Source organism: Ambystoma mexicanum, chromosome 10 (assembly GCF_040938575.1).
Source record: "Ambystoma mexicanum isolate Mex_15411 chromosome 10, UKY_AmexF1_1, whole genome shotgun sequence".
Taxonomy (NCBI): domain Eukaryota; kingdom Metazoa; phylum Chordata; class Amphibia; order Caudata; family Ambystomatidae; genus Ambystoma; species Ambystoma mexicanum.
In genome coordinates this window covers 791,446,766-791,464,891 of record NC_090932.1, presented here as the reverse complement: position 1 = coordinate 791,464,891, position 18,126 = coordinate 791,446,766, and the positions used below count along the sequence as shown (strand labels likewise).

The 18,126-nt window shown below is 45.6% G+C and overlaps 1 protein-coding gene across 2 annotated transcripts in view; it reads right to left on the bottom strand.

Moving 5' to 3' along the window:
- MLF1 (myeloid leukemia factor 1) overlaps positions 1–18,126 on the bottom strand; it is a 474,880-nt gene that overhangs the window by 66,077 nt on the left and 390,677 nt on the right. For both annotated transcript variants that reach the window (XM_069618449.1, XM_069618450.1), the window contains one exon: positions 8,619–8,778. In XM_069618449.1, the coding sequence (XP_069474550.1) occupies positions 8,619–8,778 (160 nt within the window). The remainder of the gene's footprint in view (positions 1–8,618; positions 8,779–18,126) is intronic.

The following is an 18,126-nucleotide window of genomic DNA, read 5'->3' as shown; positions in this document are numbered from 1 at the left end:
AGCTCAGTTATGGTCTCCCTGTTGAGGCGGTACACAATGACCAACTGGCTGTCAGTGAGGGTCCAAGGTGAGGGCCTAACCCTGAGGATCGGTGCATGCCTTGCTTGGGCTCTCCTCCTCCTGGCCATCCCCAACCCCCTGTACTGCCTGTGCCCTGGTCTGGTTGTCCTGCCTCTCAACTTCCAAGTGCAGCATGAGCAGCTGCCTGTCCCAGCTCACAGTGGCTAGTGGCAGCATGGTGTTGGAAACAGTATTTGGGGTAGGGGTGTGCCTTATGTAGCAGTCTGGGGTGGATTGGGATCACCTATGGATTTATTTCAGCGACCTGGGCTCATTAACTCCAGCTGGATACTGGAGGTAACTGCGCCGTGTTTTCGGCGGTATTTGCACAGGCTTTGGTGCTAATACTGCCGAACATTGGCTTGTGATGCAGCTGCTGGATGTAATAGCGCCGGCTGTAATTGCACCCAATGATTTTATGGTCAGCTGTATTTGCACCGGCTCATGATCTGGCGGAGTGGTTTTGGTGGCGCTAATTCGGTTACCACCGCTTTTAAGGGCTACTGGCAGACTTGTGATGAGGCCCACTGTCTGTTTGATTTTCTAGTATTGTACTGAGTGCTATGTTTGTGCTAATACCGAAGGTAGCAAGGCCCTTAGTTGAGTTTGTTGTATGTGTTTTGTGGTAAATAAAAATGTTTTTTTTTTAAAAAAAGCTTCTAAAACCTATGCTTTTCTCACGGCATGTTTAAAAATAACAAAGTTACTCAGCGTAGTGACTACCATAATCCAAGTCCATAGTCCCGTTTCCTCCATACTTGTGGGACATTCCATCCTGTAGGACGGGACCGCAGCACTTTTGTTTAAAAACATCAAAAATGAAAAATGTTTGTCCTTCTTATCTTTTTACGGTGGAGTACCCACGCAGCTGTAACCCCGCCCTCCTGAGCTCCGCACCACGCATCACCCTTCAGTCCTTTTCTATTGCCAGGTCTGCGGCCATTTAAGCAATAATAGAGGATACTTATTAGAGAGGACGGCGCGGGCGGACGTATGGAGGAAAGGGGACTATGGACTAGGAGTAAGGTAGTCACTACGGTGAGTTTTTTTCTTATACTCCTACATCCCGTCCCCTTTCCTCCATACTTGTGGGAGATTCCAAAGCACTCCTCACAGGTAATACAGGTGGATGGAACCCCCTTACTGAAAAAGGTTTTTAAGAACAGCCTGACCGAACTGAGCATCGGTCCTGGAGCTCAGGTCCAAGCAGTAATGCTTACAAAAAGCTGATGGGGAAACCCACGTAGCTGCCTTTGCAATGGTCTCCCAGCGAACACACTTTTGGAAGGCAACAGAAGCCACTTTGCCACTTACAAGATGTGCATGAAAACCTCTCAGAGGTTGAAGGCCCTGAATGGTATACACTTCTGAAATACAGGAGGCAATCCATCGGGAGACATTAGCCTTTGAAGCCCTTTTGGGTCTCCGAACGTAACAAAGAGTTGAGAGGAGCCCCTGGGTTCAGTTGTTCTGTCCAGATACAACTTCAGGGCTTGTCTGACATCTAAATTGTGTAATATTCTCTCGGCATCTGAGGCTGGGTTCGGAAAAAAGACAGGTAATGAGATAGATTGATTCAAATGAAAATCAGTCACTACTTTAGGGAGCAAAGAAGGATGAGTACGGAGCACAAGCATATCCTTATGGAAGGTAAGGAACGGATGTTCCACGGACAAATCTTGAAGCTTGCTACTCGCCTTGCCGAAGTCACTGCAATCAAAAAGGCAACCTTCCATGGATGACAGCGAATCAGATGAGAGAGCGGTGGGGCTTCGGGGCCTTGTCGGATTCTGCATATAGGCGTTTAAGGAAGGTGGTAGGGGCGGTTGATTGGACTACTACTTTGGATGTGGATATTTTTCTGGCTAGACCAAAAGAAGGCGAAGCTGGGCTAGTTAGCAGAATATATAGATTGATTGTTGCAAACTTTCAAGGAAATGACAAATTACGAGAAGAATGGAGTAGGAGGATTGATTTTGTTATTACTCCTGAGAATTGGCAAATTATTTGCAGGAATGTACTTTTATGTTCGGTAAATTTGGGGGAGAGATCTCGCCAAATTAAAATATTGAACCAAGTTTATTGGTGTTCTGAAAGGCTTAAAAAAAGGAGGACTATCAAATAGTGATGAGTGTTGGGGTTGCGTACAAGAAGTAGGATCTTTTGAGCACATGTTGTGGAACTGCGTACGAGTCAGTGGTTTTTGGAATGAGGTGTGTGTGGCTTGTGTAAGAGTTACGGGTATGAATTTACATTTGGACTTCAAAACAATGATACTGGGGGATGATGCAGAATTAAATGAACTGAACTCTGCTCTGAAGAAATGGGTTTTCAGGGGAGCTATTGTAAGCAACGCCTAATTCTAAGAGGATGGAAAACCAGGATTGCTCCTTCTTTTGACATTTGGGTTGATGAAATGCATAAGCTTTGCAAGATGGAAAGGATGATTTTCAAGTTGAAAAACAAATTGTCCGCTTTTGAAAGGATCTCGGGAAGCTTTATTGATTTGTATTAATTCATGAACTTGTATTGATTTGGGGATTTTTATTTTTTTCTGCATTTTTGTGATATATTTATTTGTACAGATTATATTCCTATATTTTTTTAGATGTTGTTGATTTTCTTTGTATAATTATAAATAAATAACATTTTTAAAAAAAACGAAAACCTTCCAAGAAAGGTTCTTTAGATCCGCCCTAGCCATGGGTTCAAAAGGTTTATGGCATAAGGTGGTCAGGACCACATTTAAATCCCACTTTGGATGAAGATTGCGTACAGGTGGAAAAAGATGTAATAAGCCTGCGAAACGCCTTTTCATGACTGGGTTCGTCAAAGAAAAGGAACAGGTGTCAGTAGACAGGTAGGCAGCAATAGCCGACAAGTAAGTCCTACAAGACAAGACATGAATGCCCGAAGCAGCCTGATGAGAATTGAACGAAAGGACAGTGTCAATCGTAGCATGTCTGGAGTCCAGTTGCTTAGCTAAACACCAGTGACAAAAACTGAGCCACTTGCTCCTATAGTGAGACCTCGTAGAAAGCTTCCTGGCCGCTTGGATAAATGTCCTCGGACAGGTTAAACTGCGCTAAGGATTTTAATTCAGGCACCAGGCAGCTAAGCAGAATGATTGTGGGGAGGGGTGCCACATCTGCTGATCGCACTGGTGAAGCAGGTTGGGAATCAACGACAGTCTGATTGGAGGACAAATCAACAGAATATGAAGTTCCGAAAACCAGAATCTGACTGGCCACCAAGGAGCTATGAACAGCAGAGTGCAATTTGATGTATTCCTGAGCTTGCAGAGTGACCGATGAATCAGAGGAAGAGGCGGGAAGGCATATGCTTTCATGTTGTGCCACAGGATCTCGAGAGCATCCCCTAGAGAGGAGGCCCCGAGACCGTTCCTGGATTCATAAAGAGGAAGTTTCCTGTTTGTAGCAGTCGCAAAAAGGACCACTTCTGGAGTGCCCCATTGGTTGGAGAGGACCTCCATGTTCAGATCCCACTTGTAGCTGGCCGCTGTCTGTCGGCTGAGTGAGTCTGCAGTCACATTGAATTGCCCGGAATGTGTACCGCCAGTAGCCAAATGCTGTGCTGGATGGCTCATTCCAAAACCTGAATGGCAAGGTCCACAAGAGGTGGTGACTTGGTACCACGCTGCTTGTTGATATAAAACATCGACACCGAGTTGTCCATGCAAACGCGGATCACCCGGTTCGTGATGGATGGTTGAAAAGCTTTCAGCGCCAGAAAAACAGCCAGGAGTTCCAAATAATTTATATGAAACTGCCTGCCCTGCGGCGTCCATAGATCGAAAACCTGGAGATGATCCAGTGCGCGCCCCACCCCAGAAGGGAGGAGTCTGTGGTAATCGTCACTTGTGGGCAGGGCTTCTGAAAGGAGGCCCCCACTGTAAGATGGTTGGTCGAAGTCCACCACTGAAGGTCCGTCATCATGCAGGATGTAACTGGGATCATCTTGGAATCCGATTCTGAAGCCTGACACCAAGACCTCCGAAGAGCCAGCTGCGTACGTCTCATCTTGAGATGCGCAAGAGCAAGAGCTAGTACGCACGAGGCCTTGAGGTCCAGAAGCCTCTGGACCACCAAGCCGTCATGTGCTCTGACTGGATGAGGAGCGGACACGTGGTGAATAGATCCGCAATCCTGCCCGCCGTCAAATACACCCTGGAGTCGATCGTGTACCAACGGAAACCCAGGAAGATCAGGTCTTGGGAAACCGTCATGGAAGATTTCTGTCAGTTCACTGATAGCCCAAGATTGAGCAGGAGCTGGAGGAGAGACTGGAGATTGCTCAAAGCCGTCAGTGGACAAGGGCTGCGTAGGAGCCAGTCGTCCAAGTAAGGATATAAATTAACACCCTGTAGCCGAAGGAAAGCTGCGATGAATGGCATCATCTTTGTAAAGACACGAGGGACTGAGCCGAGACCAAAAGGGAGCACACGGAACTGGAAGTGCTCCCCTCCCAGGGAGAACCGCAGATATTTTCGATGCGGCCTCCATATCAGGATGTGCATATACGCATCCTGAAGGTCCACTACACCGAGCCAGTCGCCCTTCCGAAGAGAGGACTTTATTTGGCAAGGTGTGATCATCTTGAACTTCTCCTGGGGAAGAGAAAGGTTGAACTTGGAAAAATCGAGGATGGTGCGCAGGCCAACCTGGTTGGGTTTAGGCACAGTGAACAGACGAAAGGAGAAGCCCTCACCTTATTCACTGAGGGAACAGGTTCCATCGCCCTGAGGTCTAGAAGCTTCTGAACCATGGCTCTGAGGGTGGGTGCCCCGATCTGTTGGAAGGGAGGGTTGAAGGGTAGGGTAGGAGGGAGGGGCAAGCGAAAGCCCGGCTGAGTGATGGACAAAACCCACCAGTCTCCGGTGATGGTCTGCCACGCCTCCAGATCAGACGAGATTCGTCCTCCCACCGGAGTCTCGTGCGACCGACAAAAAAATATCATTTTGCAGACTTGTCAGCAGGGATACTACCTGCCCCTGGAGAGGAGGCTGATGGCCGAGAGAAACCCGACCATGTTATTGTTTGACGGGTGCCGCCAACCGGAGGTTCAGTTCTGCACGCCCGGGGGTCCTGGAACCGCCTGCAGCCAGAGATGGATCGAGACTGAGACCCTGACCTCTGGGTATAAGGGGCCTTAGCTGAGACCTTTGCCAGGACCGACAAAGATTTGGCGGTTTGGGTGCTCGCCTTGGTCTTTGTAAGTTCGTCATCCAGAGCTTTATCTTGCAACTCCTTCGAACACTTACGTCGCATGGAGCCACGCCTGGCGGGAGGTGTCAAATCCCACCATCAGGCCTCGATCTGAGGTATTGACATGGTGTGCCGCAGCTTCCAGGAGATCTCGTGCACCCTGGCGTCCGACAAACCGGGTTTGAAGTCCTCTAGCTCATCCGCAGGAATACACTCCTGGAAATCAGCCAACTCTCTCCACAGCTTCATATTAGCTGCATACAGGATCAGCTCAGTGTTTGCTTGGCGAAGTTGCAGTGCTGAGTTGGCAAAGAATTTCTTGCCCAAGGAGTCCAAAATCTTGTCTTCCTTGGGGAGAATCTGAGCCGCAGCCATAGAGGTCGCAGAGGCCTGCTTGGATTGAAGTGTGGCCGCAGCTACCACTGTCGAAGAGGGGAGCGGACAAGATGCCAAGGGTATCTCCTCAGAGGTGTGAAGCCTGTAACGGACGTTGATTCTCTTATTGATATGCAGCCCAGTGTGGGACTTATCCCAGACCTTACGGGCCTCAGCCAAAACGTCCTTCTGGAGGAACAGGCCGGTACGCTCTTGTGGTGCTTGTGGTGACAAGGTGAACGCTCCTGAAAGCACTCCTTCCTGCGGAGCGGGGGCCTCAGGTACTGGAATGTGGAAGGCCATCATATCCAGAACCCGGTCACAGAATGCTCTGACAGAGCGGGGCTGCTCATCGCTATCCTGATCTGCTTGAGGGTCATCCAGCAAATCGGGTGCAGACAGCTGGGCCGCCACAGGTTTTAAAGTGCTACCCCGTTCTACCGGTGTCTTCTCTATGGGAGACAGCGGGGTTAGGGGTGGAAGCGCTGGAGGCGGACCAATAGGAAGAGGTGGTACCACCGCAGGAACCGCCTGGGTGGAAGGTGGAGCCAGAAGTTCAGGGTAGATTTCCTTAAAAAGACCCTTAAAATACTCTTTCATAGGGTCAGAATGCATGAGCCTCTGAAATTTCCAAAATAATGCATCCTCTGATGAAGGCTTAGGCGCCGGGGTAGGCAGAGGCCTCTCATATGGGGAATATCCCCACGAACGCAATGAAGATGGTTGCCTGGAAGGCCCACCACCAATCAGGTCTGCATAGACCAGTGCAGCAGAAGTAGGCGGAAGCGAGACAGTATGTGGCAGCGGCATCCGAGCATGCCAGTCATAAGAAGGGCAGACAGATTTTTACCTTCAACCTGAGGTGAAAAAGGCTGCTCAGCCCCAAAATTAAGATTCCCAGCACCCGCCATTGAGAACGTAGATGTAAGGGAAGAATCCAAAATGGCAGCCGTGGACCATAAGGGGTGGGCCGCCATTTTGTCGATGCCTGAAGAGAACTGCGTCACATGTGTAGATGAGGCAATCGTCTCCTCAGGCTGGTCAGGGGACTCAAGTAACACCTTAGCCTTGACACAAGGATCCTCAGCAGAGCCGGTACTGTGGGGTCTCGGATCTTTGCTGGGCATCTTGGAGGTGGCCCCAAAATTAGCCTCCAGAGGAGGAGCCTCGGCAGAGGAGTTACGGTCTATGACCGCCCTCTTTGCCCCCTCGACAGAACCAGTATCACTGCGAACCTGAGCGCGGGAATGCTGAGGAATCACCCTAACAGACAAGACCCTAGGAGCAGGTCTCTTGGTTTTGTCGGTACAGACCTTAGCCTCAAAAAGAGGAACCTCAGGTTTTTTCCTCGATATGTGTAGCTCCCTCGTGAGGGGCCTCAAGCTGTGGCTTTGTACTGAAAGCTCCAGAAAAGGAGGCCTCATGGCGTGCCCCGGTGTCTGTGTGGAAAGCTCCAGAAACTGAGACCTCAGAGCGAACTCCGGTGTTCAAAGCCACAGTTGGACTGGGCTGAAGTTTAGAACCCGACAGGTGAACCTCCGAATGTTGTCCGGTCTTGGCAGGTCTGAAGACTGAAAACTCCAGTACGCCTATTAGGCCCGCGAGGCACCTCCGGGGAAACCCTGGTGGTAGAGCTGCTCAACTCCCCTCCCGGACCGAGAAGACCCTGGGAAGGAGTCCCCCAGCAAGGGGCACCCTAAATAGTAAGGAACTTACCGGGCGGTTCTTCTTTTCATCGCTTAAAAGCTGAAGATTAGGTGGAGGAACACGCTGAAAGACATCCTCCCACCAAAGAAGGCAGCGTTGGAGTGCCCGGACAGAAAGGGAATCGCAGTAGAAGCACGAATCCCATAGGTGGTCCGGCCAGAGACACTCCAAGTAGAGAGAATGGGGACCCGCCGTAGCGGAAGCGACGTTCGCATGACGAACAGGACACAAATCCTAGACGCTCCGGCTTAGACGGAGGACTAAGTGACTGCAGAACCGGAGCAGGAGAGAAGGGCAACGGGAACAAGAATAATTTCCCAGTGATGCAAGTGCGTCCAACCCCGCGCAGAGAAAAGGACTGAAGAGTGATGCGCGGGGCGGAGCTCAGGAGGGCAGGGTTACGGCCGTGAGACCGACAAACATTTTTCATTTTTTATGCTTTTTAACAAAAGTGCTCCGCCCCGTCCCGAAGGACGGAATGTCCTACAAATATGGAGGAAAGGGGACGGGACGTAGGAGTAAGGTGTTTATGCACCGGTTGGCACCATTTTGTTGAGCGGTGAAAAATAATCTGTCCGTCTCGTTCACAATGCTTGTATGCACAATGCGTTATAGGGTTGGCATTGAAAAATGTGCAATCCTTTTTTATCATACCTAGTCTATCCTAACCTGGCATCTGAAATGACATCCTTAAGGCAGTCCTTAACAAGGTCACCTGTATGATCTTTGAAATTGATTGCATTACCTTCAAAGCTATTAATCAAACAGAAAATATAAAGTGGCTTCACAAATCTACTTAATCACTTAATTCTATGTCAAGCCTCGATTTGAAAATGTCAGGTGACAACACGGATCTAATTAATCACATATTTCTCTGCTTGCCCCAAGCCAAGCCCCAAGCCAACTTAAGCTTCCATTTGCAACCCTTTCAGAACTGACCTGATAGCTCACACATTTCCTAGCGCTCAAGAAATTTAAGAAACGCCTACAAATCGTCCTCTTCTCTCAGTATCAAGACACTTTGCAGATTGATCTTTATTTTTCACACACCCATTCCCTGCCTACCAATAGTAGATAGTCCACTTTGCATTTCCCCCACCATCTGTACAGAACTATTTGAAAGCTATACTTCAGTTATCAAGGTCTGTTCCATTATGGCTTTTTCTTCTGTAAAATACTACAAAGCAATCTTGTTGGCCAGGTGAACATACACCAGAAATAGTATGCAAATACATATCCATTGTTACTTACCTTCATCCAAATTGAGAAAGTCTTGCTTTACTTCCTCTTTACCAGTTTTGCTGTTCCGAGATTTTTCAATTACGTGCGCACGATCCTGAATGTGGTGACCAATTGCCATTGCCTCAATGCCACTTTCCGAATCTTTAACGCCTTTCCGGGTCTCTTTAATCTAAAAAAGAAATCACCTGCACATAAATGTGGGGGCAGAGGGTGGAGGGGGCAGAAATGAAAGCCAAACACAGAGTTGTCATATTTTTGGTTAAAGACTTATTAACTTAAATGGGTTGGGAAAATGCCTCTGTGACTCTGCTCTAAAGAAGAGCTTCCCTACCTAAAATCGAAAACCAAGGATCTCTCTGTATCAGGTTGTCAAAAATAAAAAGCCGTCCTTGGGTCCAAACATTGTATCCTGACCCTCACACTATAAACAACAAAGTGAGAAGGCAAATGTCTAACCTGGTATTGGTAAAAAGGGTTCATAAATTCCCAACACGCATCAGCATTCTGCATTCCCTGGACAATTGTATCCAGTTCAGCTGTCAAATTAAGGCATTTAACCTACACAAGCAAATCTATGTATCACTTTATGAAAAAAACCATAAGATAGGACGCTAATGAAATGCAAATATATATTTTCTAGATACTATTCACAATTTGAAACAATAACATTTAACAACACAGTGATCAGAAGGGTGAATAACTATCAAGCATTTGAATTATAGGTAATCTGGCATTTTAGTATACAAAACAATCTCGCCTTGCATATTATCATTTCTAATTTTAGAAAAAATCTTTTTTGTTTTTGATGTAGATACATATGCATTTACAAAATTACTAGAGCAATACACTATATAACCACCTGATGATCCACAAGAGTTATTGTGGTGAAACGTGTTGAGATCTAAGGTGTTTTTTAACTGAGAAACAAATACAAGCAATTTTGATTCTTACTGTAAATGTGAAACCAAACAGATTGAACCACAAATATTGTATTATTTGGACCCTATTGAGGATGTTTTTTTTCTTTTGAAGTCAGACATCTTTTATTAAGTGTGAAATTAAACACTTTGAATTCTATTAGCTGTAACATCTGGACTCTATTGTAAATAAAAACACCATGAATCTGGACTGTAAAGAAAGTGAGATCAAAATAAAAATATAAGTGTAAACACCCTCAGTACCCCCTGTGTTTTGGAACTATCACATATTGGCCCTGATTCACAGAGCGTTTTTCAATGGCGTTTAGCCATTATAAAATTCTTTTGTGAATTAGCCCCTAAATATTTTGAACTAAAACAGCCGAGCACAGAAGCACTACCCCCTTTAACCAAGCACCTACAAAAATATAACAACAAGAGCCCCCGACCCCTATAGTATCATTCGAGAACGATGTAGCCCAACTCCTCTCAACCAACACCAAACCCAGCTCCCAGACTATCATCTCAGCTGATTTCAATATAGGCCTAAATGACCCACTAGACAAGAATGCTCCATCCCTAGCTAAAACTATTTCAGCATTAGGCTTCTCACACCAAATCCAGAACCCTACACATACCAAAGGCTGTGTCCTTCACTGGCTAGCAGACCTTAATTACAGCACTACCATAACCTCGAACACCCATTTACTATGGTCCGGCCATCACCTCATAACTTTCAATATCACCATGATGCATGGCCCCACCCACCCCCCATAGGTGACCCCTGCTGCCCCATGCAGAAACAAAACATTACGGTCAGCAACATACTACCACTAGGAATAAAAGACCCTACCATCATGGTAAAACTGTACAATGAAACTGATCTAGCCGCTATTGACAAATTAGCACCTCTTTCCATCTGCAAAGCTAAACCAGTAGCTCACCTGAATGCATGGTTCACACCTAATTTAAAAGCCTTATGAAATGACAAGAGAAAAGCTGAGACTAATTGGAGAAAAGAGCCTAGTGAACCAAACAAAATAGACAACACTGCAGCCGCACTTAAATACGAGCAAGCGCTCCATGTTAGGCAGAAACCTGTGCAGTTCCCTCTGGGACCACAGCAAAATATTTAGGACAACAGGTGGTTGGCAGTAAACCCAATTGGTAGCAGTCTGTACCACCCAGATTTACCTGGTAGCTGTGGCTGAGCAGTCAGACTTCTCTCAAGTAGAGTTAGGCAGTATACAGAGTATTCACAATAGGTCAAAAAGAACACAGTAGAACAAGCAAACACTGACCAGAGCTTGGTGTAAAAGAGATATAATTTATTTTAAAACACATCTTGTTAAACACACTGGCACTAATATCAAGCAGTTCAAAAACACGGTCACTAAAAGATATACACTCCCTTCAACGATTATTAGACAAGTCTTAAGTAAAGCAACACTTATCTTCAGACAGCGGTGAGCGCTTAACGAAGATGGCCCTCTAATCAATCGGTTTAAGAGGGAGAGAAAGGCAGAGCAAAGATAGAAACAGATCCCAACACTTTCGGAAGAACACAGTAGAAGAAAAAGGCAGGTTAAAACTGTAAAGTCAAAGTTAACAAGGCCGGACCCACTTTAAGAGGCTCCGGTCGAAATGTGTCCAAGGTCACATGGTTGAACGTGCCCAAAAGTCTCGCAAAAAAGGTTCAGAAAGAGTTGGACCAAAAGAAGGGGACAAGTTAGATGGTCAAGGCGGCCAGCCCAGTCCAGAAGGTTAAGGGGTTATTGTTACCTTGTAGCAATCTTTAGAAAGGGAGGCCTGGCGGACACGGTACCTTAAAATGGTGAGAACGCTCCAGCGGGGGCAGTTGTTCCTGGCAGCGGGTGCAAGTTGGTGCTTCGTCCGGGGGAAGAGAGGATCTCGTTGTGGAGGAAAACAGGAGTCTGTTGCACTGCCAGGGAAGAAACCAGCCGCGGAGTTCACAATTAAAAGGAGCGGTCCTTTTATTCGCGGTCCAGTGGTAAGTGTCTATCCGGTTGCCGGGGTGCTTGGCACGGGCAATTCAACCACGAGACGTCCTGGGATGCGAGAAAAGAAGGTAAACTGGTTGTGCCCACCAGTCAAGGGAAGAAGACTCTCCAGCAGGGAGATCTCCTCTGTCGTTGGGAAGTGGTGAGTCGGTTCAGCAGGGCTCCACCGGTGGTGTCGGAGCAGGTCGGCTCCGCTTCTCCCTCGTCGGATTTTCAGGTCCTGTGGCGACTTCTGAAGTTCCAGTCCCAAAATCCATGCTTTTATGCAAGAAACCCCCATTCATTCAGCCTAGCTGTCAATCAAACATGCTAAGTGGTGAGCCGGCCGGCTCACCACTTGGGCCAATCACACAAGAGTGCGACTTGAGTTGCTAAGGCAACTCAGTCCAGGGTGCCTAAACCACCTCCCACACCCCGTAAGGTACCCAGACAGAGTGGCACCACTTTGGAGGGCTTCTGTGTAGAAGCCCGCCAAAAGTGGAACAAAGGGCTCGACCTTTGGTTTGGAGTTACAGAGGCGAACACAAACGCCATTTTAAAAATGAGTTTTGGCAGAAAATACCAACCGGTGAATTAATATTAAATAAATAAACCGGCAGTATGTTAGAGGCTATGTTAAAAAAGTATTAGCCTCAAACAATGGGAAAATCCCATAGAGATATATTCGCGGTTGAATATAAAAAGTAGTATCCACTGCCACCAGCCAAAACTCGACGAGGGGGGACGGGACAGTGCCCCCTGGAACAACAGGCCCAAGGGCAATCGAATTGCCCCTACCAGTACGTCCACAATATGATGGTTTCTACTGGTTCTGTTAGTAATTTGGGACTAGTAAAGCCAATGGTGACTTTACATGCCCTGGGAGACAGTAGTCAGTCCCAGGGCATGGAGTCTATGGTGGGGGGTTACTATGACACCCCTGTGTTACTGCACGGAAGGTGCTGTGTAACACACATAGAACAAACACCTGAGACCCTATGGAGTAAAAGACCCCATAGCCCATAAAACACATTAACATTCAAAGGAACATCACAAATCATGTCCAAGAGTGGGAGAAAAAGAGACTCACTCTTGGCAGGAGAAAAAAACAAACTCCAGAAATCCAGCAAAGCTGCTGGGGGACTCACTAGGTTAGGAAATTCAGCCTAAACAGAGAATTCTCCCTAACAGTCCACCACACAAAAAGTGCAATGAAAGAATTACCAATGCTAACTCCAAAACTTAGGAGCTCTTTGCCATATTCAGAGAATTAGAGCCCCCAGGACCACCAGCAGAAGTCTCCAACAAGCACACAAATTGGTGCTCCAACAGTCAAAATGCCCTCTCTGACAAAATAGCTCTATTTCAATCCAAAGGTGAATTATAAAAAGCTCTATCCAACCCACCCAACCACCCCTTGTACCCCTCAACTCCCCAGGGAAGACTACAGTGCCCCATTTGAATTCACTACTGTCTCCAATACAGCAGTCCTCAAAATCATTACCAGCCTTAAACCTACAAGGTGCCAAGGCGACCCATGCCCTGCAAAGGTCATCAAAGACTGTGCCCCTGAACTCAACCCATTTATCACAAGCCTCATTAATGCCCGTTTGAAAACAACTCGGTCCCAATCGATCTAAAAAAAATGCTTGGGTTCTCCCATCACTAAAAAAACCTCTCTCGACCCAAACACTCCAACAAACTATCGCCCTATCACAACAGTGCCATTCTTATTGAACATATTGAACAGAGTAGCGTACCTACAAATACAAAACTACCTGGAAACTAATAACCTCCTTGGCCTATGACAGTCTGGTTTCCGCCCAAGACATGGGACGTAAACAGCCCTCCTGGATTTAAAAATCCAAATGGATGAACTAAAAGACAAAGGGCCTCATTACGACATTGGGAGGTAGCCATGGGTACCGGGTCTGGGTTCCCTGAATGGGGGAAATACCGGGCATTTCCGAACTTGGAGGGCCCGGTATTTCCCCATTCATGGAACCCGGACCCGGTAAATCCCCATTCCCATTTGAGCCCCCTCAATGGGAATTGGGAGGATGCAAACAACAGGGGTCATTAGAGGGTCCCGCGAGGAGACCTCATAATGAGGCGGTAGGGGTTAACAGGGCTGGTAGCTCTACCGGCGCCGTTAACAGCCTACCGCCTTCGTTGTAATGAGGCCCAAAGGCAAACTAACCTTCCTACTCAACCTTTCTGCTGTATTTGATCTTGTCGGCCACAAAATCCTATGCAAACACCTAGCATCTGCGGCACACTTCTCCCCCAATGCCAGTCAATGGATACAACCTTTTCTGGCAGATAGAACAACAAGAGTCTTCTCCACGAGTGCAGAAGCACAACCTACCCCGGTCACATGTGGAGTACCCCAAGATTCCTCCGTCTCTCCAACACTGTACAACATTTTCACCAAACCTCTTTTCGACCGCCTCGATGACTTGGGTATCACCTACACTAACTACGCTGATGACACCCAAATCCTCATCCCTATCACGGGCCACCATGTCATCAACTCTGTTATTCTGAATACCATCTATCTAACTATCCAAGCCTGGATGGCTCACCATGGTTTGTTCCTGAACGATGAAAAGACAGAGCTCCTCCTCATAGGGTCAAAACTCGGTCTAACTAAACAGAAAGAGGGCTTTAAAACATTCAACATTGACGGTAACCTTATAAAAGTGTCCAAAGAAGTAAAAACCATTGGATTTTACCTGGATGGATTCTTCACTCACAATATCTAAACAAGTTAATGACACTGCGTCAGCAGCAGCTTACACATGAAAACGTATCAACGTTTGCAGACCATGCCTGTCACCCGACAGTTGCATCACTCTGGCCAGAGCCCTCATTCTGACGAGATTGGACTACTGCAATGTTCTCTATGCCGGCAATAAGATTCAAAACATCAAAAAACTCCAGGTACTACAAAACAACGCCCTCAGAGCGTCACTCAACATTCCCAAAACTACCCACATCTCCACTACAAGACAGAATGCCCACTGGCAACCGGTACAAGAACGTGTCATATTTGAAATTCTCATCCTGACACACATACGCCTACACAAGTCAGCACCCGCATATCTGTCAGACAAAGTGTCCGGATCCCAATCCAACAGGCCTACACTATCAGCTAACATGCACCTGCTAGCCACTCCTAGATTCAAACTACAGAAAGCAGGAGGTAGTAGCTTCCCCACAATATACCCTCCAAAAATTGGAATGCCCTACCAGCCAGACTGAGGGCAGAAGACTCTTTCTGGTCCTTCCAGAAACAATTGAAAACCTACCTCTTTACACAGGGATTAGGTAACAAAGTCATGCCACCAAGCCAGTAAGTCAGTCTAGATCCAAAATCACCTAGAAAACTACACATTTTCTATGTTCTAGGTCACCTGATCCGACCTGTCACACAGAACTATGTATGTAAATAACTTCATTGCTCTTAGAGACCCTCTGCCATGGTCTTATGCAACAATGTAAATAACTGAAATACCATGTATATATGTATATTTGTAACTAAGAAAATAACTGTACTTCATAATCATGTTTAATGTAAGATAAGCGCCCAGATGCCCCGAGTTAGGCGCGCTATACAAATTGCAAAAACAAATAAAGAAATAAGATGCCTAGAAACCACAGAGATATCAGAATCCGAAAGGAGGAGAGAATTGGAAACCGCCCTTGCTTCCGCTTCTATTCCCGAGACTCTATAGGTTTCCAACTTCCACACTTCAAGAGACCATTGACAGCATTAATCTCCAGATAATTCCTGAAACACCCACCTGAACCACATTACTATGGTCAAACATTGGTCAGAGAAACAGAATTTACCAAAGATCCAACACCACACTTGCGACAGCCATTCAATCAACCCTAAGATCCCACCCGTCAGAAACGATGCCTGCTACGCCATTTATCACTATACACCCTGAAACAACCTTCACAACCACTCAAGAGAAACTGAAAGATGTGCCAGACATGAAGAATAGCCTGCTCACCATCTTTGAATCTGAAAGCCTTAAAGGGGTAGTTTGGTCAGAAATGTTACTGGCTTAATCGATCGGGCATGTATTTTAGATCATACATCGATCGTTGTTAAAATAAAATTCCAGTGCAACTTATGCAAGTTTTTCTCACTTGAACACTTGCAAATACAACAGGTCGGATACCACCATCTTGTAGTAATCTTATCTGTTGATCCATCGACCCTATGTTCAAGTGCCCTCGAGGCACTCATTCAGATCACCCGCCCCTAATGCTGACATTACTAGACCCTCATGATGAGCTCCACCTATTTTAATGACATTGGTGGGCAGCATAGCCGAACGTACCCGGTCATCACCAACATGATAACACTATCTAACGCAGAACCAGGAACATAAACACACACATCCTCCTCAAAAGACGCAAAATGATAAATGCAGTTTTTTAATAAAACAGCAATAGCCATGAGCATAACAAGTACTTTTAATTTTGGCATAATGATGAAAAGAGGTAATTAAGTCCATGAAAACATGTCTGACTTTTTCCAATCGATGTTATAGCTAGCGAACATTGCATGGCTCTCATTTTCTGTCCAAGTATGAACAGTGATCTTATAATGCTGATTCCGTTCATCGATCGATTAATCCCAAACTTGGCATTCTTCACAGAAAGTTATTATCTTCCATCGCCGATTTCTGATCGATACACATGGCTTTCCAGTACAGAGAAGAAATTAGTGTTTTAAATTTCAAATGCAACACTTTCACATCTGCACGTTTTCAGAACCTATATTCTGGTATGTTGCTCTTTATAATTACAACCGCGAAAGGACAGATTGATGTCTGGCGATCGTCCTAGATAATAGTTATCACAGATGCGTTGTTGTTGATTATTGTCCAATTGCGGTTGAAGAAGCTGCCGACCAGTAAACTGTACCCATGGCAGGCGCACATCTGTATAATATAACTATGTAAAATAGAGAATGCAAAAATATATTTCAATACCAAATGTATAATTGTATATACACAGTACATATACATGTTAACTATCAATTTAAGTTACAATTAACACGTGTACAATGTCTATTATTTGTGTTAAATTGAACATTCATCCGTCACAACGTTACTCATAGAGCATACAGCACAATTGCCATCCTCACTTGCATAAATATTATTTAAAACTTTGCTTACATTGTGTCTTGTGTTTCCATTCTCCCTATGTGACGGATGGCCAATCGCTTTGAAAGACAGATCTCAGTAATAGAAACTTAACATTCCTACGTAGGCTTTCAATATAGTGAATCTAATCATTTTTTTGTTTGCTTCTTTTGGTAAAGTCCTTGTTGTAATGAGGCATCTTGAAGATTCCTGCAGTTTTTTGCTTGTTCCCTTCCAACGTTCTCTTTGTGTGCAAGTACAGAGTCTTGTTCTTGCCTCCATACCATCTATGCAAAAATGTATCCTTTTAGGCCTGTACTTTAGGCACATATTATGGAGCACCTCCAAATCTCCAGTGCGGCAGAACCCGGAGAGTCCCCTCATGTCTCTTGAAAGCGTTTTGTCGTACACAATCTTCTCAAGTGTTGTGTGAGGAGGGCAGCCTGAAACCAACCACTTTTTCTCACGCTCCTGCTCCTTGCTCAATGGTCCATGTGCACATTCGTGAAAATGTTTTTTTTTTTCCAAGAGTGTATGTTAGAACAATGGTGCATCAACGAACAATATTTTTCAAGCAGAATATCTACAGATCCATCAAATCTTTTTGAGCTCCAAAGATGGTTGCTGATAGACTGTGACCAATTTAAAATGTTTTTGGTAGCCTTTTTTTCCAGCAGTTGTAATTTTATTTTAATTGAATTTGGGACGTGTCAGGTATCATATTGATGCTTCATGTCTGGGAACAGGTCTTGCATGGCCTTGGCTATTGAAACATACTTGTCAGTGGCTATCAGGTCTATTTGCTTTCCTCTGGATTGCAGAGGTTGAATGAATTTAATGAAACCATTTTTTCCATGGCAACAGAAGATGTATATTCAGATACCTGCACAACAACTGAACTCACTATTTTTTTGGTTTCCATGTCTCGGACATTGTATATGCAGTATTTAGCAGAAAACCCTGGACTGTCACACTGTCCATAACCAGCAAGCCAGAGCCTTTTGTCAGCGAGAGCATTGTCGATTAACATTGGTTCGAGTGTCCATGCCTGGCTAATAGTGGGGAACAAGAAATCCTTCTGATATTTGTTGTACTCAATACCGACGAAGATCGAAAAACTTAAAATTGTACTGTACGTTGATACGCTAAACAACAAAGTAGATGAACAAAATACATTTCCAGCAGGCACCTTTCCAAGTATAGGTTGAACAGACCATGAAAATGAATTATGGTGGTGAACACAGCCACACTTGATCTTCAGTTTGGTGCCTTTGACTACATGAGTAAACTTCACCAATGGCTCCCCACAAATCCTCCTACGCAATTTATAATCACATTTAATCATTTTCATAATCTCCATCAATCAGCATTCGAATACAATATATTTTCATTCCTTTAACAGCAAATCGTCCCTAGGTATAGTGGTTTGCGATGA